This window comes from Eurypyga helias, unplaced genomic scaffold (genome assembly GCF_000690775.1).
Source record: "Eurypyga helias isolate BGI_N326 unplaced genomic scaffold, ASM69077v1 scaffold3484, whole genome shotgun sequence".
In the NCBI taxonomy this organism is placed as follows: Eukaryota; Metazoa; Chordata; class Aves; order Eurypygiformes; family Eurypygidae; genus Eurypyga; species Eurypyga helias.
Genome location: NW_010248025.1, coordinates 8,400 through 33,558, shown reverse-complemented (window position 1 = coordinate 33,558; position 25,159 = coordinate 8,400). Strand labels below are relative to the sequence as shown.

Sequence of the window (25,159 nt, the reverse complement as noted above, 5' to 3'; positions counted from 1 at the left end):
TGACGTCCGCGCGCCGGCAGCATCAGGACATCACCGGGCTCGAGTAGCAGGACGCGCGCGTGCTGGATTGCCTTCCTGTGCTACAGAAACTTCCCTAGCGACTTGGTTAACTTACCTAAATGTAAAGCATTTCAGATTGGAATAGAAAGAAATTAAAAGTTATTTTTATTCCTGTGCTATTTTAAACTATTATATATACTATAAAAATTCATTGCTAATAACTTTTTCATAATTTTTTTTCATGGCAATAACAGTTTGCAATGATGTATCACACCACCACACCTGCCATCTTATGACTTAAAAAAGGAAGGGAGAGTAGCAGTCTGTGTAAGCCCAAAATTAAGGCCCAGGTAGTTGATTTTCTCTACACCTCAGTTTGCGTGTTAAATTGCACATTCTGTGTAAATAATGAAATTAGGTAAGTACTGAAACACGTTTAAAGTTAGCACTGTTTTAAAGTGTTCAAGCCGTGGTTTTAAGTGTAAGACAGTCCGTGCCTCTTTACTGTTACACGATTAATAAATTAAATATATTTCAAAATTAAGTGCTATTTTTCCTATTATTCTCAGGCCTACATTTACATGTGGAGGAGTTGTATCTGGAGAGTCAGGGTTTATTGGGAGTGAAGGATTTCCTGGAGTCTACCCTCCAAACAGCAAATGTACTTGGAAAATCACAGTAAGAATTTTTAATATCACAAAATCAGTGCTGAAGACAATGAAGACCTGTTTGTTGTTAATGCCAGTGTTTTATATGGGATAACATATGTGCAATAGTGAATTCAGTAACTCAGAGCAGCTCAACTATCTGGAGCTTTTTAGAGTTGCTAAAATGATAATAGTGGCTGAAATGGAACTGACCTTGCCTAATGTCAGAAGCAAGTTTTCATTGATTTCCACAGATACACCTCAAATGTTTTACATTAACCCACTTGAAAGCAAACGCCCACCCTTCCAGGCACTGCAGAAAGCAACAGTTAGTTAGATCAAATGGATTAAAGTAAAGCTATGAGGTGTAGATAATGAAAAACAAAATTTGTTGGCAAGAAGCCATAGAAAAAGTTTCAAACAGAAACAAAACATTCAGGCAGGTTTGCTCACAGTGTGCTAGTAAGTGTTCTGCCAGGCAGGACATGCGGAGTATGTCATGCAGCAAGCTGACAAAGCATAGAAAACTGTTGGTACATTTATAAGTTACCACGCAAAAGCATGTGGTACCATTGATATTTGAAATGAGACCTTAGGGTAGACACTGTATTCATGGACAGCAAATGCCAATGAACAGCTGGGACTGAACATTTCAGTGCTGGGCATGTCCTTATCCAGCGACTTAGGATGGGATTTGAATGAATGGTTACCTTTCCTCACATCTGCACAAAGGAAGCCCTCCAAAACTGCCCACCAGATTTCCTCTCCCATTTTTTCAGTCACAGTTCACTAAGAACTCCTGTGACATTCAGGCTTAAAATATGGGCTCTGCAGAAAAAACAATGCATAAGACAGCATAAAAAAAATGAAATTAGTCTGTGTGTCGCTGGGATCACTGAAGACAACATCAGTTCAAAGACTGCATTCCAGGCTAGGTGTTGGCATAGGATGTCACAGGAGATGTCTCCCGCTACTACAGAGCTCCTGACGCAGAGCAGGAGCTGTTGGTCTGTGTATGACGTTCAGTTAAAACGACTCTTGTACCAAAGGAGTGATGTAATTTTAATCATTTTATCTGAAGGATACCAGTGAAGCTGCAGCAGTTGCTTTCTTCACTTTCATGCTGCATTGTTATTAGAGCCAGGTTAGAGGTTCCCTTTAATCTGTGACTGACTTTATCCAGAACAGTGTGAAATACAGCATATGCTCATAAATAAACCAGCTTCTTACTGTCTGAAGAGGCTTGGATTAGAGCAATTAGTGTGGCCAATTTTACAATCTGAAGAGCAGATGCAAATTGCATTTGGAATCATACACACATGCCTTAAATAAAAGGGGGGAAAAAGCCCCAAAGCTAGTTTACCAAAATAACGCGGTATTAGATCTTCAAAAGTTCAGAATTTAATCTGGAGGGAAATAATAATTCTGATTTTAACAGCATAAAGTTTTTACCCTTAAAAAGTTGGAGTACAAATAGAGGCAGCACTGAAGAAGCGTTTACTGAAGCATCCCATCATCATGTATTGGTGGTAGTGGCAAAAGAGAGCAGTTGATTGTATCTAAAGAGTCCGTACAGAATGTTTCATTGCAGACAACGTGGCTGCTGCCAGGAGCATCCAGGTTAGCCTGGACATTGTGAGATGCGTTACCACAAAGCCGAGCTGTGTCTGCGCTTGGGCTGTAGTGACCGTGGGATGAACTTGATGGCTGCTGGCATCTCGTGATTGCAGAATCGTAGAATTCTGTAGAATCATTCTGACTCCCGCTTTCCTGCTGCACTGCCATTACTCCTGCTCTTCGGCTGCTGCATACCTGCTCTCTGAAGCTCGCCTAAAGCCAGAGGAGGGCTGCACTGCTTTCTCCTCTGTGTTTTGCCCCCCCTTTAACCCCTAATGAACAAATACCATTCACAAAACCAAGCTGATTTCCCCGCCCTCACTCCCACCCCCATTAGCTGTGGAGAACGCCCTGTCTGCCGGAAGGATGTAGGGAAGGCACGGACAACAAAGCTTGCAAGACTAAGCCTGCACCCCCTTTGAAAAGAGGATGGTTTACCAAACTGAGGGGAAGCGGTACACTCATGGATCTGGTTAGCCTGAATTTCAGCAACAAAATCCTTTCACCAGATACTGCTGGGGCTCAGAACACCTTGCAGCAGCACCCAAGTCAGAAAGCTGGTTACGCTGCCGTGAAGAAATATGCTGTAGGTACTATGTTAGGGTTCCTCATTTAGCATCTGATCTTAGACGACGACTGAGACTTTTGGCTGGTCTGTTTTCCTGTGAGCACCTTCCCGAGAACAGTGCCTGATGCAGGATCTGACAAGTCGGCAAGCCTGGAAGAGACACTGATTCACTTTGCATCTGGGTCACAAGAAGCATGAAGCTGGTTTTTTCTCAACTAGAGTATCCCATGGTCTATAGAAGAACTCGACAGTGAGGTAGAGTGACAGCTCATTCATTCTTTAGAAGAAAATAGGTTTAGAAAAAGTTATGGGTAATACAGATAAAACCATGTAGCATTCAGGTATCAGCTGAAACTGACTTGCTAAAGCTGGAAGAGTCTCTCTACCTCAATTATGGTTCTGTTATTTCAAGAGACTGGGACTTTTTCAGCTAGCTAAGGAAACAGCTTCTGTATCCTAAGAGCTCTAAGAAGTGTTCAGCACATGCTTGTGGTTATATTGCAACCTTGGCAGACTACCCAGCAGCTTTTAGCTGGCTTTGCTAAGAAGTAATTTGTACAGCTATTTCCTTTCCTATAGTAATGTATACAGCTTTATCTGAAATATGTCATACACATTTACTTTTAATACTCTGTAATCCTTCTTGGCCATCACCTCACGTAAATATGTCACATAGTCTAAGAATCTGGACTGCTCTCCTGTGTTTTCCTGGCAGACTGTGTAGTTCCCATAAAAGTCTAACAACTTTATGTGCAACAATAATACCGAAGACTGTCAGAGTTATGTAAGGTTATATTTTTATAGGTTCAGGAGCTGTGTTCCAGCAGTTTTGCTGACAGTAAGCAAGGTTTGAAATATTTCCTCATCAGAGGAGTTGGGAGCCTGCCCTGGGGGAGTGAATATTTTAAATAATTTTCTTTATATTTTAAGCGTTCATTTTCCCTTACCATTGTGAAACTGCCCTTCCAGTAGAGAACAGATCTTTACACATGGTTGTATGGACAGAAAAGAAAGAGCTGAACAGAATCTTGTACCTTTGTCAGGGAGAGCAAACTAATACAAATGTTTAAAAAAAATGTTCCGTTGTGACTGGAGAGGATGGAGCTAGGGAACAAGAAACTAGGCGGGAACCGTGGTTCTGCCCAGGACATAACTCCAAATAACTTCCCCATTCATTCCCAGTAGAGAGAAATAACGTGTTTAGCTTGCAGGTAGCTGATGTATTTTTCAAGTCTACCTAGGACTGCTATGGCAAAACATAAAATCAGCGTTTTGGTTTTAAACATATACCAAAATATAGTAAACACTTATATAATACAGGTTTAAAAATTAGGCAAAGTATTTTCTCAGAAAGTTGACATTTAAGGGGTTTTCTCCACCAAAAGATTATTTTCAAAGCAAATAATCTAAAACAAGTGATTTGGAAAAGTATCCCAGTTTGGGACTCTTCCTCAGAAACTGGAAGAGGCATAGTGGTGAAGAGGGCTTTGTGTTCAGTCAGAACAACAGCAGAAAAACATCTTAACTACTTTTAAATGTAAGTGAACTTTTATTAACATTATGTGAAATACCTGCAATAAATGATTAAAAAAAAAAAAAACACCAAAAAAACAACCCCCCACCAAATCTCGGAACCTTGTATTTTGGTGGGTATAGGTATAAAATAATACTTTATTTGAAGAGGATAATAATCTACACAGATGATTGTAGGCAATTATCCTCTAGAAAAAACCCACCTAAAAATTCAGGGAGGGCTATTTTCCTTTGACCTTCAATAGGACTAAGACATCCTTCACATGAGTTTAGCATCATAATGTCTGATCCTAAAGAAGTTCATGGAGTTGAAATAAGAAGGGAAGCAGAGGGCAAGTGTGCGTAAGTCACTCTGAGTGTGACAAGGAGAGGCAGAAGCTAAAGTGCTTCTGTTGTTGCAAGACACCAGCTGGATGGATGAAGCAGGAAAATAAGGCACACCCTGCAGGGGAAGCATCACATATTCCTTTGAATCCTCCCCCCACCCCCCTTTTTTTTTTTTCTTAAGAGCTGCAATTCCTTCCAATACTTCCTCTGAGGTATCCCATGATCTCACTGCATCAGGCTCGGATGTGGCTCAAAGTAAACAAAACTGAGTCATGCTGGCCTTTGCTTTCTCCTCTGTGTTTCTCAGGGAGCAATATTTTAAATGTCCTAGGATAAACATTGGCAGATATTAACACATTAGTTTGTAACATTTAAAAAAGAGAAATGGTAGAAATGAAAGAAAAATATTGTTTTGCAGAGATGCCTGTATTTAGGGTGGGATTGCTTGGGAGTAGCTGCGAACTGCAGTGGCTCCTGCCAGAATGTGGAAGCACCATCCTCTGCAATGTTGAACATTATCTGGTCAGACTCCAAACTTAATTGATTTAACATGTTGGAACAAATTTGTTATTTTTTGGAATAACGATAAATATTATTTTAATAAAAAAATTAAAATTAGTTTTATAAATAATATTACTATATTATATTTTATTTAATTATAATTTAATAATTATTTTAGAATGTCATGGTAGTATGTAGTGCCTGTGATTTATTTAAGGGACGCAGTTCACACATTTCTGTAAATGACTTATCTCCCCAAATTCAGCTACATGTCAGCAAGGGTTATTTTGACAACTGAAGTCTGGAGTAGGCCCCCTGTCAAACACACATGGCCATGTGGCCGAGTTTTTCCTACACATATTCGTACAAACTGTCATGAAACAAAACTTAGAACCCTGTACATCTACAGGGAACAGTCTTGGCAAAGATCAAGTAGACAACTAACAGAAGCTAGAGAGATTAAAACCTATAAAGACAACTAGTTAGAACATAATGTAGTATAGCGTAACATTGTCAGTGGTGGAGAGAGAAGGAAGCGTACGACGCTGCACAGAATTACTCATACCGTGAAAGAGAAACCTCAAGACTTGAGTGAATGCTTGACTACCAATTCAGAGTTTGGCTGCTTTGCCAAGCATCCTCTCCCTCCCAAGTGTGGGTCAGTCCCACATCCTGCTTCCCCGTACCCAACCTGGGGCAGCATGAGGAAGCGGAAAAGCCCAGGCAGGGCTGGCGCGAGCAGAGCAGTGCTGGCTCAGCGTGCTCGTGGAACAAAGCTGTCAGCGAGCAGCCATCAGCATCACCGAGGGATAGTTGCGTGGCTAAATCTGAATACACTTCTGCAGGGACAGCAAAAAGCCCTTTTCTTATCCCAGAACCAGCCACCTCTCACATTTCAACTTCCTGCTTCAAACTCAGGGAATGACTAGGCGTCTTAAAAGATGTAATTCCAGCTGAGAAGGTAGGGAAAAATCTCATAAGCACTCACAAAATTAGTTAATCTAATACGATAGAGCAGCTTTTGCTGAACTTTCAGGAAGAGCAGAAGGGGAAACTTCTTAAAGATGGGTAAGTTGTAGCAAAGCTGCATGACACTGTAAACTGTTTTGTAGCAGAAAATGTTGGCCAGTCTGCACTGTAGACGTAACAGCTCAGTTTGTATTAAAACATGATAACCTTTAAAGGTTACCTCCTTTGGATCCTCTTCTTGTGGTTGCACAAAGTTACAAATAATGAGTGTTCCCACCCCAAAAAAGCATATGTTATTTTACGCACATACTTCTGCGAAGAGGGCTGCTTTAATTTAACTGCCTAAATCTGATTTTACAGGCGGCATTTTTTAACTGGTTTGTCTGGTCACAAAGAGTTTGTAGCGTAGCAATAAACAACATTCAGGTCTTCGAACAGGAATACCAAATTCCTTTTAGCTCTTTTTCTGTTAAAACAACCATGTCTTAATGCTTCTTAGTGATTCAGACCAGAAGACAAGCAAGTGCAACAAAAAGAGATTTAGTTACGAGAGCAGTGACTCAGGGAGTCTGTTGCTTTCATAGAGTATCTTACAGTATGACCATCTGTCTGTCCAAACATACATGTGGTTTATTTTCTGATACCAGATATAGGGCTTGCTCACTTCAGTAGGGTGAGTTCTAAACCTAACATCTGGCTTTAAAGTTGTCTGAAACACAGTCTTTGTGCCTTGGACTTTCTGGGAAAGATTAGATGTTCTGTGGTTTTGATGTAGCAGCAGTAGTAGGGATGTATATCGGCACAGGGGAAGTGAAGGCATTTTTGAGAGAACTTTGAACAAGGATTAGAGGAAAATGCTCTGAAGCCAGGAACTCTAGTGGGCCTGATCAGCCAGCGTGTATGTAGGCCCCGGCAGCTGGAAACAGCTCATGCAGGATCAGTATCAGCACATAAAAGCAGCTGCATGAACGAGTAACCTTAACATAGCTACAGCACATTTTTCACTGCATCTAGAGCTGCTGCCTGTATTAGTATCTTCTGTGGGTTACGGGGTCACTTCCATCTGTGCCCAACAAGGCATTTTTAACTGTTGAAACTCACAACATTAAAACACTGACAATTTCACACAGGCAGAGTTTAGTTTTAGTTTATCTCAAACTGATGTTCTAAAATGAGTCACTGTTAAGGAAGGAACAAATTCATGAACTCCAAAATAAAGTGTCTTAAGTATGGACTTACTGCAGATACATCAAGTATGTGTTATGTATTTAAAGCAGAAAATAATAGGAGTGTCTCAGTAAAATAGAACAGCTGCAATTACTTTAACAGGTAACTACTCTACCAGGCTATGAATTGAATGCAGATAATTACATTCTGCCTGTCTAGGGTCCCTCTGTGCTTTAAAATACTGTTTCCCTTCTTCCTGTTCTGCTACATAGCATTGAGTGCTTTTTTGAAATGTTACTCAGTATGGTGCTTATTCTCTTAAAAGATTACAACTCCATCCCAGGAAATTTTCTCCTCTTTGTAAACTATTATGCTCCCTTAATTTACATCCTTCTCAGTACTCTTGCCTCTTTTGCAATGTCCACGGATGCAGCCATGTAAGATTGGGACTGGTTTATGTTTCCTCAGATGTTTCAGAAAACAAAACTCTTTTCTGTATTGAGGACACCCACTAATGGTTCTTTTGAACTCTCTGTTTATAGTTTTACATATTCTTTCAAAATACAATTCTTTCACTGCAGCCTTCAAGCTAAAGGTACCCACTCCAATACCTAAATGTTAGCATTGTACAGTGTTAGCTATAAAGTTTCCAATTTTATTTATAAATTTAAATTGTGTATCAGTAAACTAAAAAAATCCTTTAAACTATTAAACTTTGTGACACAAGCCAGCAATTTCATTTGTTCAAAGTTGTAAATTGCTAGTTCCATGTATTTTTTTAAACCTTATTAAACTCACCCCCCTCACCTTGCTCAGTGACAGGGCGCTGCGTGGCTGATTGCACACTTTCAGGAGAAAATGAGCAAAACATGCCAAGCTGAACGGGGCAGGGACGGTGTCTGATCAACTGTATGAGCCTGGCTAGACAATACTGTGGATCAGGAGGAAGATGATGGCAACAGAGATGGCCAGAGCTTTGTTTCTGGAGTATAGTTGACAAGAAGAGCTACTGGCCGAGAAGTGACTGACATGAAAATACTCATGCAGATAGTGGGATCAGATACATAATGTGGTGTCAGTCATACTTCAAGATACATCTCTCCCTTGCTCCCTCTCTTTCTCTCTCTGCAGGTCCCAGAAGGAAAAGTCGTGGTTCTTTCTTTTAGGTATTTAGACCTGGAAAGCGACAACTTGTGCCGATACGATTTTGTGGATATATACAATGGCCATGCCAACGGGCAGCGCATTGGCAGGTTCTGTGGTACTGTGAAACCAGGTGCCCTTGTATCCAACAGCAATAAAATGTTGGTGCAGATGACTTCAGATGCTAATACTGCTGGAAGTGGATTCATTGCAAAGTTTTCTGCAGCAGAACCACATGAAAGAGGTAATTAACAATTACATGTGTGCCGAAGACAAACATAACTGTACAAGTCTATGGAGAGCCACATTAATGCTTAAAAAGATGTGATGCCAGAGATACTAGGGATTGTGCTATTCAGTGTATTCATTACCTTGCTTAGCAAATTGCTAAGTGTAACCATTTAGCCATCGTAGTTTGATGATCATAGCAGTGAAGAGGAGGGCTAACTATTTTAAGAGCTGCAGAACTGCACCTAGTAGCAATATGGTGATAGCCAGTCAATAAGGTGGCAGATGTCATTCAGATAAATGTTGCAAATAAGGGGAAAACACCTTAACTTTATGTACAGTTCAGCAGTCTCTGAATTGACTATTGCAATGCAGGAATGAGATCTTAGGTTTAAAATAGATCATTTATGAAAACAATAATTGAGCATCAATCTAGTACTCAATGGGTATCATAAAAGGAACAAACAACAATTTTTTAAAGGGAATAAAGATCAAACAAAAATTATGACACTATAAATCCATAATGCATCTACATCTTGAATACTGCATGCCATTCTGATGTTCCCATCTCAGAACAGGATGTAAGGAGACCATCAGCAGCAATCAGAGACAACAGGTATGATAGAGTTAAGGAACATGTTCCATGCAAAGACCAGCTGCACAGCATGGAACTCTTCATGCTGGAAAAGAGAAGGTCAAGGGGAGTGTAGGAGAGGACTCTGGACCAGTACAGGGAAAGTGAATGGGGACCAGGATCACTGTCTCTTCTAATACAAAAACCAAATGAACAAGTGGCTACAAAGGAGAGGGTGATTGTTCTCGGTGAGCTATTACGTGGTGGAGTGCTGTGCCAGGAGACATTGTGGATTGTCAGTTTCTACGCTGGTTTAAAAACAAATACAAAAACATATGAAAGAAACTTGTGAGGTATCATTAAACATACAGGCATTGCCTTGTGCTTAGGAAAAGCATGAACTTGGAGAGGCTGGGAGGTGGTGTCGCCCTGCTGGGGGATACTTCTTCAAGGCTTTTGCTATTAGCAAGATTCCAGACTAGACAGGTTGCTGGGCAGATGTAGTGCAGGTGATGACAAGTAATTTATTAGTCCTTCCAGCTCTATTCCTGTATCGATAATTTCTTGGAAGATATATTAGACTGATATAATTTAATAAAGAAGGTTCATAATAATATTATAAATAAGAATGACATACCTGATGTAGCTTTGTAGTTTGGAACTAGGAGAAGGAGATAAGGAGGAAAACCCCTCCCTGTTGTGGGCTCCCCACAGGCCACAGTTCATTCACGAATGCCTGCTCAGCTTCCCCATGGGCTGTGGGGATGGCTGCTCCAGCAACTGCAACTCCTTCTCCTCCTCTGACCTTGGTGTTCACGGGAAGGTTTCTCCCTCTTTTTTACCTCTCTTTTCCTCTATGTCTGGTATTTTCTGCCCTTTGTTAAACACGTTTTCCTAGTGGCGTCACTAACTGGGCTGTGGCAGAGGCAGCTGCAACCAGCTGGGACCGCCGTGCCTCCCTCACCGAGGCCTTGCACACATTACATGGGTCACCAGCATCTCTGTGGCACTCTGGTCAGCATGGTGCGCTGTACTTGCAGGGGATCAGTACTGCGGAGGACGATTGGAGAAGCCGTCAGGGTCCTTCCAAACGCCCAACTGGCCGGAGCGAGACTACCCAGCCGGAGTCACCTGCTCCTGGCACATTGTCGCCCCGAAGAACCAGGTAAGGCCCTGCCCTCGCCCCGCTGGTGTGGCCCAGCTTCCTCAAGCTGGCACAGCACGCTGCCTGCCTTGCACTGGAACAACAGAAACACTATCTGGCTGGAATGTAAAGGTGGGTACATGCAAGGAGCACAGGCACACCTACGCTCCCAACGGTACCTGCCTTCCTCTCAGGTACTACCTGGCTCACTCCAGAAACTCCTGGGCTTTCTCAACATCGTATGTCCTCTTCTGGGCATTCATACCTACCCCTAAATTAAAATTCCAAAAGCATCTGTGACTGGTGAGGCTTTTACAGCAGATGTTAATTAACAAAACATCATACAGATTAAGTTGGGGCAGGTGATTTCCTCAGGACCAAACATGATGACCCACCAATGCTAGGTTTAAGCCTAACAACATCTGTAGCATTTTTGGTGTTGCTGCAGTTTGTTACTGAGGTACCCAGGCAGAGCTGACCGAACTTATTAAAAACAGAAATTATTTTATTCTGCTTACAGGGAATATATTCAGATGTGTCCTGCATAGGCATTTTCAATGTATGTTTCATATTTTCATATTTTCATAGAATCACAGAATGGTTTGGGTTGGAAGACCCCGTAAAGACTGTCCAGTTCCAACCCCCCTGCCATGGGCAGGGACACCTTCCACTAGATCAGGTTGCTCAAAGCCACATCCAGCCTGGCCTTGAACACTTCCAGGGATGGGGCATCCACAGCTTCTCTGGGCAACCTGTCCCAGTGCCTCACCACCCTCTCTGGGAAGAACTTCTTCCTGATATCTAATCTAAATCTCCCCGATTTCAATTTAAATCTGCTACCCTTTGTCCTGTCACTACAGGCCCTTGTAGTCACTACAGGCCCTTGTGAAAAGTGTCCGTTTCCCCCCAGCTAAGGCTCCGTCTCATAACATGCTTGCTAAATTAGCCAGATGCCATCAGAGCATATGTTACTACTTCATTAAGACCTGAAGAGATGTGACGGCAGACCAGGAGGGCTCATTTGTCACACATGGCAAACATAAGTGTGTTCGCTAGCTGTAGGGCTAATCTCAATCATAGCTTCACATTTTCTGGTTGTTGCTGAGCCATCTGCTCTGTACTGCGGCGGGAAGTCTACAGTGATTGAATGTTTTGGTCACCAAGCAGGATTGGTAGGTTGCTTTTCTTAACCACCTCCAGCTTTTTAAAGTCTCCTACATGTGAAGATGACTATCTTCTTAATCTTCTGCTCATGACCATAATCCTCCAAATAAAAAAAGCTGCCTCAGATAAATATATTCTTCAGATCTTTCACACTTTTCCATTTACCAAGATATTTTCTCCCTTGAACTGAAGCAGTATGTCAGCTTAGTACTTCCTGTACTCCTCTCTAATCCACATTCCTTGCTTACTAGATACAGGTCACTTAACAATCCTCTAGATAGCCAGTGATTTTTAAAACCTTATCTGTAAACTTCAGATTGCTTTGGTTCTTTCCAAGTATCTCTAGATAAGCCTAAAAACTTTCCCTAAGCTTGTAGAGAAGATTTAAGAAAGGCTATATAAGCATAAAAATAACAACATTACATCTCCTACCTTTTGAAGTTCCTGTCCATACATCTGCAAGTTTCCAAATATATTTTTCATGTACTGCAACAGTGGTTGTTTGCATGCAAATGAGGCAGAATTTTGACTAGCCATTTTTGAGGAAGTAGTGAATAAGCATCTTTCTTCAAGTGCACATGGAAAGCTGTTTAGTCTTCTGTTTGCCAAAGTTGAAGTGCTATTGTCTCTACTCCCTTTCACAAGCATGTGAGCAGTAAAACAAGGCACTCTTTTGCTCTAATACAAACCAGTAATTACTTCATTTGTTACAGAAGATGGAGGAGCTTGTTGTGATGGTAAAGAGCTGCTATTCTGTCATGAAATTCTTCTTTGTTAGTGCAGAGTGCATTTATGAACAATAGTAAAGTAGAATTATGGCCTGCTGTTTTGCCTGCTATGGAAAAATCTAGCATTTCTGCTCCCAGTTGCGTTACTTCTTGCTATACCATCTCCTTTGATCACATGCGTATTACTCAGAAGAGTACTTGAATATAAAGTGCATTATTTCATCATGATGACAACGTTTTTGAAACAAGCCTGTTACTCATCTCTCAAACCAAGTCCCCCTAGGTTACTCCTCCTTTATGGGAAACAAAATGACGCCGTACGCATCTGAACCATGCAAAAGCATATCCAGGCAAAACTAAGACAATGATAACACGCTGTCATTACTGTGGATGTAGAACAAGATCATTTTTACTATGTCAGTTAATCAAATAAAGCATATGCAATGTACAAATGACTGCTTTTGATTTGTATATTCTTAAAAGATTAAATACCATCTTTGAGACAGACTGTGAAAGAGAAATCCTGCATGTTGACAATCCACACAATTCAGTGTTGTCACTGAGGCCTCATTTGTGGTATTTATGGGAAGGTGATTTAAATACTGTTGTGCTTCATATAAAGAAGCAACCTAAATGCATATCTTACCTCTGTTTGAATCATGCAGTTATGCTGTGCTTTCCTTCCTTGTAATACACATCTGACAGAATCATAGTGCAGGACTTCAGAGCAGGAAATTTCATTTCCTGTCCATTGTTTTTCTTTCTTAATTAGAAAGCCCATACATATAAGTCATATTGGAAGTAACAGCATCAGTATTGGAAATACCAGAGTAACACTAGATCTCACTTAAGACTTGTAAAGCCCCAACATTTATGAAAATCATGCATGGAAACACAATTTCTTTAACTACTTCCTTTCTCTTGGTTTTAGTCTTACATTTACTAATTTTCTTTCTATCAATATTTTTGGGTTTGACCTTTTTATTTCCATATCAAGTAAAGACAGCATTGACAACCACAGTGATTCAGACCCTGCTCTTAATGAAGTCAATTAAATGGTTCTTAGCAACTTTACCCTTGCTTTTTCTTTAGCATATCTTGAATGATACAATGACCCTAAAAGCCCCCTTTTTTTTGTGATTTAGATATGTTAGTTATTTTAAAAGCAATGTAGCACCTAACACCTACTATGCTGTTTACATTCGCTCATAAAAATAACTTTATCTGAAGTTACTTGCATATGCTTGAGAATGTTTTATAGAATATTGGAGTCATATGTTGAACTATTTGTTGGAGAGAAGTCACATGCATTAAAGTACTCCACAATTCAGTGGGTTAAGGGCTTTTCCCTTATGGAAAGAAAGATGAGTTAGTACTTTATATGAAGAGGTCACTTACTACAAGAAGCATTAATAAATTCTGGATATCAAAGCCTTAACGAGTTATTTACACTTTCTCTGCAGCTAATAGAGTTAAAGTTCGAGAAGTTTGATGTGGAGAGAGACAACTACTGCCGATACGACTACGTCGCAGTGTTTAACGGTGGGGAAATCAATGACGCTAAAAGAATTGGGAAGTATTGCGGGGACAGTCCACCAGCGTAAGTAACTTCTAACTTATGAACTCCACTACCACTGTGTGTCATTTTGCTAACAGTTCTGCACTAGGCTTCTGAAAGATTTTTATTCTTTTTAAAATTAAAAGGACATCTTTTACCTCCAGTTGAACTTTGAGGAGTTGCCTAGTGTCTTGTCTCTCCCTAGGTTTTTTCCCTTTTCTCTCTCCCTCCATGACTCGCCCTGGCTCCAACCCGCGTTCTGTCCTGTCCCCAAGCCTCATTAGAACACTGTCTAATAACACCAATGCTAATGCTATTTATATTGGTATGACACCAATATTAATGGTAGTTGAACACTAACACTGCTTAATATGCATGTGTTGATTATGGATACTGAAGTACAAGGATCCAGCTAAACTGTAGGCCCTTGGCTCATTACTCACTTTATCTGACTCATTTCCCCCTCAGCCACTTCCCTTCTGCTCAGTCCCTGGCTGCTCCTTGCATCACTGCTTCCATCTATGCCAAGGCACGTTCCCTCGTGCCAAAGACTGCTTTCCTGAGCCTGCTGGGTAGCACAGTAGGCTTTCACCAGCGTTGTGATCAAATTGCTGCCCTCAGACCCCCTCAATCCACACCTCACGTATCCCACAAAAAACAACCCATCTCCTCCAGCCTCCCACTTCAAAAAACTACCCCCAGCTCAAACAGTGGCACTGCCGCTATATAGTCAGGTCTAGCAATAGCATTTTTTGGGTGAGGCTAGTAATTTTTAGCTCTCCTTCCCCATTATTCCTGGTTCAGCACAACATTAAGGACAAGACCAGTGTTGTAAAAGAACCAGAAATCATGGTGTGTGAACTGAATTGTGAAGCAAGCCTTCTATAAAGGGTATTAGTTGTGTGTCTGGCGCAGTAATTATGCAAGGCGGAACTCATTAATCAGCTGATACAGATAAGTAACGTGGCATTTGTAACAGAAACAGTATACATCAGACGTATGAGTAAAGTAGATCATAGAATCACAGAACGGTTTGGGTTGGAAGGGACCTTAAAGACCATCCAGTTCCAACCCCCCTGCCATGGGCAGGGGCACCTTCCACTAGACCAGGTTGCTCAAAGCCTCATCCAGCCTGGCCTTGGACACTTCCAGGGATGGGGCATCCACAGCTTCTCTGGGCAACCTGTCCCCGTGCCTCCCCACCCTCTCCAGGAAGAATTTCTTCCTGATATCCAATCTAAACCTCCCCACTTTCAATTTAAACCCATTACCCCTTCTCCTGTCACTACAGGCCCTTGTAGTAAGTCCTTGAAGACATTTGGTGGTTGCAGAGGTGAACTCAGATCCAGCAGCAGGCCAGCAAGCGTACACTCTAACCACATACCTGAAGCCTAAATACAATTACTGTGGTATATAAGTGAATGGCATACATAATAATCACCATTTATTAGGAGAAGTAGTTACTCAAAAAAATCCCCTGCCCCTCAGACAAAAAGCCTTTTTTAAAAGACAGGACACACAGACTAGGTCACATTTTTCAGATTTGGTGTTGCAGTCCTGGTGCTCAGGACATGGAACGAAGCCCTCAGGCAGCCGATAACCAGTGCCCTCGTATCCCCACGGACTACGTCAATGTGACAGCAAGAAGAGCGTAATCCGTGCAACTACCGTGGCATCTGTAAATCCACAGAGTTCCAGGCACCCAGGCTTGGTGGTGCCAGGCTCAGCCATCAGACTGAAATGATTTCGGAAATACCTGCCAAAAATCTAGATGATCACAAGTTTCTGCTTCCAAGGCCTGATTAAGTGTTCTGAAGAGCTCCTGCTCGTGAACTCTGTCACGCTTGCTGGGAAGAAACAGCACAGTCATTTTAGTAAAACTACATCTTAAAACCACTTTCTGTTTTCCTCTCGCCTCACCAAGATTCTATTACCCTTATATTTAGTTTTCTTCTTCTTTCAAAAAACCCCATGGTTTTGCTTGAAAAATCTGTGTTAGTAATTATTAATGAATGTTGAGACAAGGCCTGTGGAAAGCTCAGAAGAATGACAGAAGAGGTGCTTTGGCTAGACTTGCATTCCAACTACACCCAGAGGCAGAAGCACAGAAGGTACTACGCAGCTTATGAACTGAAGACTAACACACTGAACAGTGCTAGTTCATGACATCTCAAATCCTCAGAAAATAACTCCATTGGGCTTGGTAATGAATAACAACTGTGTATTTCAGTATTAGTCTGGGGGCAGGTACTGCATTCAGACCAATTATTGAAGTGAAGCGTTCTCTCTTTTTTTTTTTTTGTAAGAAGAATGCTATTAATGCTTTTTGTCTTTGACATTAAAAACAATGAAAATATTTTGGTTTTCTATTTTCAGGCCTATTCTGTCTGAGAGAAACGAGTTGCTCATTCAGTTTTTGTCCGATTTAAGCTTAACAGCTGATGGTTTTATTGGCCATTATAAATTTAGACCAAAAAAGATACCCACAACTACAGTTCCACCTACTACCACAGCAGTCCCTACTACCTCAAGTAAGTTTTATTGGCTTTATTTTATTTCTTTGAAAAATTAATTACTCCAGGACAAGGAAAGGGTTACAGAAAAATGTAATATAAAGTATATTAAAGATTATGGTTTTATGGTTTGTTAGTATTTCAAATGTTGAGGGAATAAATTAAAATTAATATACTCAAGGAAGAATCTACTTAAGGTTATTAAAAGGAAATCTATCCAGGTGAGAGTTCAGTGTAACAGTAACATGCTCTGGCTGAGAGAATTTTCCCGTCTCTTCTTAATTTTGGACAGCTAACTAGCAAATTCCATAGAAGAATGGATGAGCAAGATTCTTTTGTATAAGAAGTTCTAAATATTTCAGGAAATAGTTTTATTTAAAATATCTCTTTCTTCTATGCAAGTTAATATGTAAAAATCTGACCATGTTTTTCTTCATCTAGTTATTAAGATCAAGCAAACTTGTATGGAAGCCACCTGAGCCCTCCTCAGATTCTGTCGACATTCTGTCAATATGACACTCCTAGAATTATTTTTATTTTAAAAATTCAGGGATTGGAACTTACAAAGAAGTATGTCATGCTAAAAATAAGTTCCCTTTTATATTTAAGACCAGACAGTATATATGAAAGATCAAAGGAGGATTGCCAGAACTACCTCATTACTGAGATAGTGAAGGGGTAAATTCTCACAGTTTCTATAACCTGAATATGAGAGATTTAAGACACAGTTATATCAGAAAATCAAATTATTTATGATGTTTCTGCAACACATAACCTGATTTGTACTTAAAACACATCAAAAGTGAGGACAGATTTTCTTGTCAGCAGAAAACCAAGAAGCTGTGGTGCTTAAATACCGATAATGAAAGGTATTTAAAATAGATGAAAATAAACATTATAAAAATTAAATCCTAATGACCTGTAAATCAATCTGATGTGGTTGCTGCTCTAATAATACATAATTCATCTCTTCTTCACTATAAAGCACTTCTTAATGAAGTTGCTAGTTCAAACACTTGGTCTCAACTAATCCAGGCTGTCAGATATCTCACGCAGCATTTGTGTTCAGGGTTTTGCTGCTGAGTTTTGTTCTGCAAGCTGTTTGTGCACACGCAAAAGAGCTGTAGTTTACTAATTAATTCCAAATAATTCTTTATGTCATCAGTGTTAGAAAATAAAAATGCAAAGTCATCTGAGAGAGGCCAACAGAGCACTGCCTGACTGTCCTTTTCAAAAGGACAGTCAGGCAGACAGAATGAAGAAGTCCTTTCAGTGTCTGATCAGTTATGCATGGTGTAGGCAGTTCTGATCTTAAAAACAAACCAAAGCACACCAAATCTCTACAGTCTAGTTAAATTTCTGATCATTTGCATTCAGAGATGTCCAGTTCAAATAGACTTTGCTTATTATCTTGCAAGTCTGACCTGTTCAAGCTTGCACAGAACTCCAGGCATTAATCAAATACTTAACTTTAGTAGCCACTTCGAAGAATTACCTCAGTGTTTTTCTTACATAAACATATTATTCATTGAAGAAATAAATAAATGCGATATAATACATTAATAAAAGTAATGAAGATTAATCATAGATAATCATAATCCAGTGCATATGGTTGAGGAATTGATTTTCCTATTTCATTGGATCAAGTCATGCATTTATCTGGCAGCATGGCTGCATGTAAGATGGTAGGCAACTAAACTAAACTCAGATCTTCTCCAGTTCATACTTTGGTAAAGTACCTTACTCATCTGTGCAAACAACAGGCAACCTCTACTGACAAACTGCAGTGAAGTTAGTCACCAACCAACATTACTAAAATCAGAAGTAAAACTTGACGTGCTAGCATAAAAAAACCCCAACAGACCATCCCTGAGAGGACCAAAGAGGAATATTTTGTAATCATAATCCCAGTTTTAAATTGGAAAAATCAGAGCACCTCAATAAGTTTCTGGCAGCTGCCATAGTGGCATGCACCTGTGGCTCAGCTACCTGCTACACTTCTACTCTTTGCACTACGGGCGCTGAATTGAGACTCAAGGTACTTGCCCGGCCTAGCGACTGATGCCGTGAGACAGGAAAACTCATTACATGGCATGGCACCCTGCCAAGTGCTAACGGCAATTTAAAAAAATAATTGGAAAATTATCATTTAATGTTCTAGGAGCTTAATATAGTGTACTATTTCTACATTTTATTCTATACAGAGTCACTGTATAAAAAGCAGCTCAGCATATAATTTAAAATACTTTTAGAAATACACACCAGTAGGAAAGCACTACGCCAGCACATCATGGCAGTGGAAGTGAGGACAGTGGGAATTTCACTCCCATGACCCTGTATATCGGACTGTACGTGCTGGTTTCAGGCAGGAAGGAGCTGCTCTCCTGCCCAGAGCCGGCCGGCCCGCAGCAGCCGAGGGATCTTGTCTCATTCCATGGCACCTCAGGCTCCGTGGTCAGGCTGGGGGCACGATGGCTGGGTCATTAGCAGCTTCTGGTAGCTCTTGGCGTGGCTCTTAGCAGAGAAGCAGGGTGGGGGGTTGGCGGTTTTCTTTCTTCCTGCTTTCGGGCTTGGGGGGGGTTATTCTCTTGACTCTCGGGTTTGGGGTTGGTTTTTTTTCCCCTCTCCACTTGGATTTGTCTTGCTGTTTTGGAATCTGGCTGTGTCAGTCCACCAGTGGTAAGAAACTGTATCATATGTTCTATATTCTAGTGTTTTAATTACTTATCATTAGCAGTATTGTTAGTACTACTTTAAGTTTCATTTATATAATTAAATAGCTCTTATCTCAATTTTTACGAGCTTCCCTTGGTTGTTTATTTTTCATTCCTCTGATCCGGAAGTGAGTGAGTAACTGTGTGGTACTTAATTGCCAGATAAAGCTAAACCACAACACCATAGGACTGAGGCTACGTCATGTAGAATGTGATTAGGTACGCCTGCATAAACATCGTAATTTGCTCTTCAGAACGTTTTTTCTTGTGGAATGCATTTAAGACTCTAAAGAGTCTCACTGAATACCAATCATGTGAAGACTGAAAAAAAAAAAAGAACAAACAACCCCAAATCCATATAAAATATGGGGTCCAATTTTTAAACTTTGGATTTGAATGGCAAAACAGTGGGTGTGCAGAGCATCCAACAGTTATGGGCATCACACTGAAGACAAGGTAATTCTAATGACATTCAGTTGAATCTCAGAAACTTGCAAAATTAGTAAAGAATTAATTAATTTTATTAAAAGAGAAGTACAAGTATAAATTACTGATTGGAAAATTAGTCAGAAGTTTTTTTACAGCAAGTATAGGCTGAACAAAACTTGGGCAAAATGCTCCATTCTAAAGAAAGTAAGAAACCACAAAGATACTCTTCATAAATAATTTAGTTTTTCTTGGAAATTAGGGTTATATATGAGTTTGGGGTTTTTGTTAATCTGTCCATCTCAGCTCCATGTTTCCAATAATTATGACATCATTGACCAATTCCAAACAAATTTGAAAAGGACATAAAAGTCTTAAAAATACTGCATCCCAATACATTATGTAGAAAGTGTTAGCTGGGTAAAGTACAAAGACTAACAACATCCACCCAAGGAGGAACCAAACCCAAAGTGTATTCACCTGTTTATAAACAAAGAATTCTGCTTCAGAAAGGAAATGTCATCCCCTAATATTAAACAGATACTGCAAATGCTATGCTGTGTTTCAAAGCACCGTCAGTCAAACTTACACTGTACTTCATGTCATCAAGCTACGTGAAGGATTCAGAAAAAAGAGTCAGGAACTTGAACGCTGATCTCTTCCATCAGAGTACAATAATCACAGGTAAAAGGTCACTCCCTCCCTCCGAAGTGTTGGAGTCACACAGGGTAGTGATACTTTCAGTGTACTGCTAGGGGTGTCCTGCAGCGGGCAGCAACACTAAAGAACTTACATATATAAGATCACACCACCATCAAATATGCAAGTTTGCTCCAGCCTCCCATTCTGTCAGGTCACTGGAACAGATGTAGCTGAGACATGCAAAGATAATTGGAGGTGATGGCAGAGAAAAGGCCTGTTACTGTGGTGAACATCCCTAGCAAGACCAGATCCGGTTACTTCATACCTCAGGATTATTCATCTTTCTTCTTTTTTTCAAACATGCTGCTTTGCATCTGTATCAAATACCTCATTTAAATTCCTATTTACATTTTGCTCTTCAAGAAGCTGTGAAACCTACAGTTGCCCTGTGCCAGCAAAAGTGCAAAAGGAGCGGGTCTCTTGAAAGCAATTATTGCTCAAGCAACTTCGGTAAGGAAGCAAAGTTCGTTTCTTTTTAATTATTCACTTGGCACTGTGTTTTTAGACTCGTATAAACTTTACCAGATGCAGTCTTGAGTTGCCATTGATATACAGGTTATATTTTTATCTTTGTGTGTATCTGCATTAGTATCTGTGCTTCACCCAATATATTCTTGGAGATACTCTGCAACAGGCACCGCACATATGTCCCAAACAAGCACACCTTCTCAATCTGGAAAGCAAATGATAATGTAAGACAGCCTCCTACAGGCAAGTGTTGATTCCATTACTGTACTGTCAACTCATTTGCCTGTTTATGCTGTACCTGCTGACTGTTCTACCACTGACTTTACAGACTCCCAAACTATTTTTAAGTGAGGTTAGAAGCATGGACGCTTACAAGCACTGCTTTCTGTACAGACACGCATCGCTCCAGAAGAACGGCGTCTGCTGTGTGTGTCAGTGGCGGCGTCACTGCTGATTTGTGCAGTTGTGTCTCAGAGTATTTTCCTGTATTAATATTGGAAGCTATTTTAATCCCCTCTCATACGCCCGAAAGTTTGATGGGAGAGCTTTCCACCCCTGCCCCACTTTTCGTTGGTTTGTTTTAATCGAACTCTCTCATTTTCTAGCTAATGCCATGAGGTTAGAGGAAGTCAGCTGTTTCAGGAAAGTGGGGGCAGCTTTGCATCACTTTGCTAGAAAACCAGCTGAGGGCTGTGGCTGTAGGCTGAGGCAGGATGGAGCCACTGCAGCATGACCCTCTTCCCCACCAGCCTGTTTCAGTTTGCAGCCAGTGTAGGCTGGCTCAAGACCAACAGGGGCAGGTGGGGAGGGGGAAAAAAGTCTCTTTTTACTGAGCACACCTCAGCTCTGTGGTTGGGGGTAGATGACACAAAACTTGTTTTTTCCTTTAGCATCAGGGCAATAAAACACATTCACACTCACTTTTTATCAAATACTTGATAAAAATTCTTCAGTCTTTTCCATGGCAGGACTAAGAGTAAATATAACTTATATGCTACTGTGATTGCAAGTGTATCCTAAGGTAAGAACAGAGAGTGCGCTGCCTGTAGACTATGATGTATCCAAGTTAATTTGCTGACTTGATGAATTCAGAAAATAAGAGCTATTTCTCTTTCATCATGCATTTCTTTTTTTTTTTTCTAGAAATATAACTGCAATACCCAGCATTTTAACACACACAGTACTCTTTTGACTGAACTTGAACATTCCCATGTAATTAAAAGCTCTGGATTAAAGGAAGATAATGTGCAAAGTTACAGACACCTAACGAAAAATGTGAATTATGTAGATTTGTAAAATAAATCGGCAGCACATATCTGATAGCTGAAGATCTAATCGATCCTAGGATAGAATAGCTTATTTACAAAACGTGATCTGGGAAGAAAAAAAAAATGCCAATACCATTTACCATTCCCTTTTGCTAAATCAAGAAAGCCTACAAAATAATGTAGTCAACCTGGAAAAAAGAAATGCTATCTTTATTTTCATACTGAGAGGTATGTGGGGGATATGATGGTCCAAACTGTAGTCTAAGTTCAGCAGAAATTGGTAAATTTGTATCAGCATCAGGCCTCAGACAGATCAAAACCTAGCTCCTCGGGCGCTAACTATTCCCTGCTACTCATCTGAGGATGTCAGCTTTTGACTAGAACAGTTTCATTTCAACTTCTCCACTGAATTAAAATTAGTCAGTAAACGTAGCATCAAATTCTTTAATTCCATACTACTTTTAGTAGTAGTATAAAATGTAATTGAAATTGAAATAATCAAAATCTGGAACTGGGTTTGCAAGAGACTTGAGACATCCTAGGAAGAGTTTTGTATTTGGTGCCACCAAAATATGTCAGTAGCGATACCCACATTTTCAGTAACCGTTTCCACTATTCTTTGCTTCCTTAGTATGGACTAATCCATACTTACTCAGTTTTTGTAATGCCTCAAGATTTATGTCTAAAAAATAATTAAAATGTATCAAATGTCTTTTCTTTTAGTAATAACTGGAACTGTAATCACAGCAGTAACAAGGGCTGGCAGTCTACATGCAACAATATCAATCATTAATGTATATAAGGAGGGAAATTTGGCAATTCAACAAGCTGGCAAGAGTATGAGTGCCAAGATTACTGTTGTCTGTAAGCAGTGTCCTCTCATCAGAAGAGGTAAGTACAAAAATAACTGCTTTGTCTGTTTATAAAAAGACAGTAGCTTTGAAAACTGCTATTTCAAATATAACCGCAGAAGGGAGTAAAATTACAGTAATTGATTCTGTAATCAGCAACTAATATTATATTCCATTTAAGATAAAAAATAACTAGTTATCCAGGTTTATATTGCATTTTTCAGTTTTACTTTCAAAAGATTAGAGTCACTTAGATCAAAGGAGTTTGAAAAACTTTTCTAAACCCACGTGATTTGAAGTAAAATCTAACTTGGTTCTCACAAGTGAAGCTCTGTCAGATTTTGGGTTTACGTGTATGTATTCTGGATCTAGTTTTCCTACACAGTTACTTGGAAGGGAAAATCAGCAGCATGCTAAACCTAGCAGAGCAGGATGTCACAGCAAATGACAAAAATCAGCATTGTTTCCCTGTTTCTTCTCTCCTGTACATCTTTACTGTAGAAATACTAGTAGTATTAAGCCCACTCTGTGTCAGCCAACAGGCAGTATTTCTGTAGCTGTCTTACACACTCTTATACAGTGTAGATCAATCAGGACAATTTTCAGTTAAATGTAAAAAGGGCTACCTACATGGTGTTATTAAGAAATACCGAGACTGTGTTTGTAGTCGAAGTAACTAAGTGAAAAATAAAACCGTTTTCAGGAGAACATAAATGAAACCTAGCAGGAAACAGCCAAAATAATTTAATAAGCATCAAAAAACCCCTCAGAGCATTCAAGATACTACTGGTATTTAAGCATGTTATTTCAAAGTGAGCAGTACCAAAGTGAAAAGTCCTTGTCAGAAACACTTTTGCTTTTACCTTTAGTTCTCTGGAAATTAGACATCTATCTGGGAGACATAATAATATCCTTGGTGGAACAAATTGTCTCCCTTTAGGCAGACCGCTGGCTCCAAACCACACACTTCAGTTTCTTGACCTGTATCTCCATGAACTGTCTAACAGCCATTACTTAGTATCTAAAGTTTTCTGCTTATACCCCTATAGCCCCACTCCTTCTAGCCTAAGACCCTGCAAAACTCCAACCCTTCTAAGCTGTAAAAATACACAAATCCATCTGATTTCTCCAAAGCCAAGGCTTATCACACATTAAAACCACCTCGCTCGCTTGAGTGCCTCTCTGTATATCCAGAAAATGGTTATGTCTTTGGGTGTGGAAAGGGGAATTAAGACTTCAACGCATTTTCCCTTACACGCATTATCCTAGAAGTTTAGCAAATGAGAAAATACCCCAAATTAATGAGACACGTTCCACTTTGGGTGTTAGTTATCCAGTGTTTATACTACATTTTGCACATGTCTCAGACTCATCTGACAGCCTACATTTCAGATGTGCTATACCTTTAATTATGTAGTACATACTTAACTATGTAACTACCTCATTTTTACATAACCGTACTTTATTGCGTAAAAAGCATGACAGAGATGGGTAAGGAAGTATATGCTCTAGGAAGAAAAAAGATGTTAGAAGGCATAGGTAAGAGTGCAAATGAACAGAGACCACAGATAAAAGAACTACACTTACCAAATCCCGTCCTGGATTTCTGTCTTGTAATATGACAATCTCCTTTGTAGGTTTAAACTACATCATCATGGGCCAGGTAGAAGAAGACGGAAGAGGCAAAGTCTTTCCCAACAGCTTTGTCATGAGTTTTAAGACTAAGAACTCAAAGATCCTAAATGCCTTGAAAAACAAAACATGTTAAAACTAAACTCTGCAGCTGCATTCTATCATCTCTCTTGAAAAATAATTTTCACTTCGTGGAAGTCATGAAAATGCAACCGACTGTACAACTACAACCATGCTCGCGCTTTCTTCCCGCCCATCCACCTAAGCACCGCCTGGCACAGAGCGCTATCCACGACACGTGCCTTCAGAGGCGAGAACAGAGCCTCCATCTGTTCGCAGATGTTCATCTGGTTTTCATCTTAAAACTGAAGATGTGCAGCACGGCCATCTGATCTCAAACATCCCAAATTCCAAGTACTTGGAAACTCTTAATTTATAATTGTCCAATTTTTTAAGGAGTTATGTATGTAAAATAAGAATTCTAAGTGCAATATTTATAGTAACTCATTTTAACTTGGCTTTTTCTCTGAAGTTGTTTCACTACATTGATTTCTGCATTATTATCTGTGCTTAATAAAATATTTAAAGATTAAGTCATACACCAACTAGTTATTCATTGTGTATGAAGTGGGGCAGGCTAAACACAAACTCTTTTTTGATTATTTACATGCTTTTGATGGTTTGGGTCTTGTGTGGTATGACTGCCACTACACTTCC

The 25,159-nt window shown here is 40.0% G+C and overlaps 1 protein-coding gene across 1 annotated transcript; it reads left to right on the top strand.

Annotated features, from left to right (window-relative positions):
• Positions 1–569: 569 nt before the first annotated feature.
• Positions 570–24,578, top strand: PCOLCE2 (procollagen C-endopeptidase enhancer 2; the record flags this gene model as incomplete). Its single annotated transcript, XM_010150909.1, has 8 exons — positions 570–678; positions 8,461–8,716; positions 10,315–10,439; positions 13,774–13,910; positions 16,245–16,399; positions 20,587–20,673; positions 22,683–22,850; positions 24,448–24,578. Coding segments are annotated over 8 exons (1,168 nt in total), but the record flags the coding sequence as incomplete, so codon positions are not given.
• Positions 24,579–25,159: the final 581 nt, after the last annotated feature.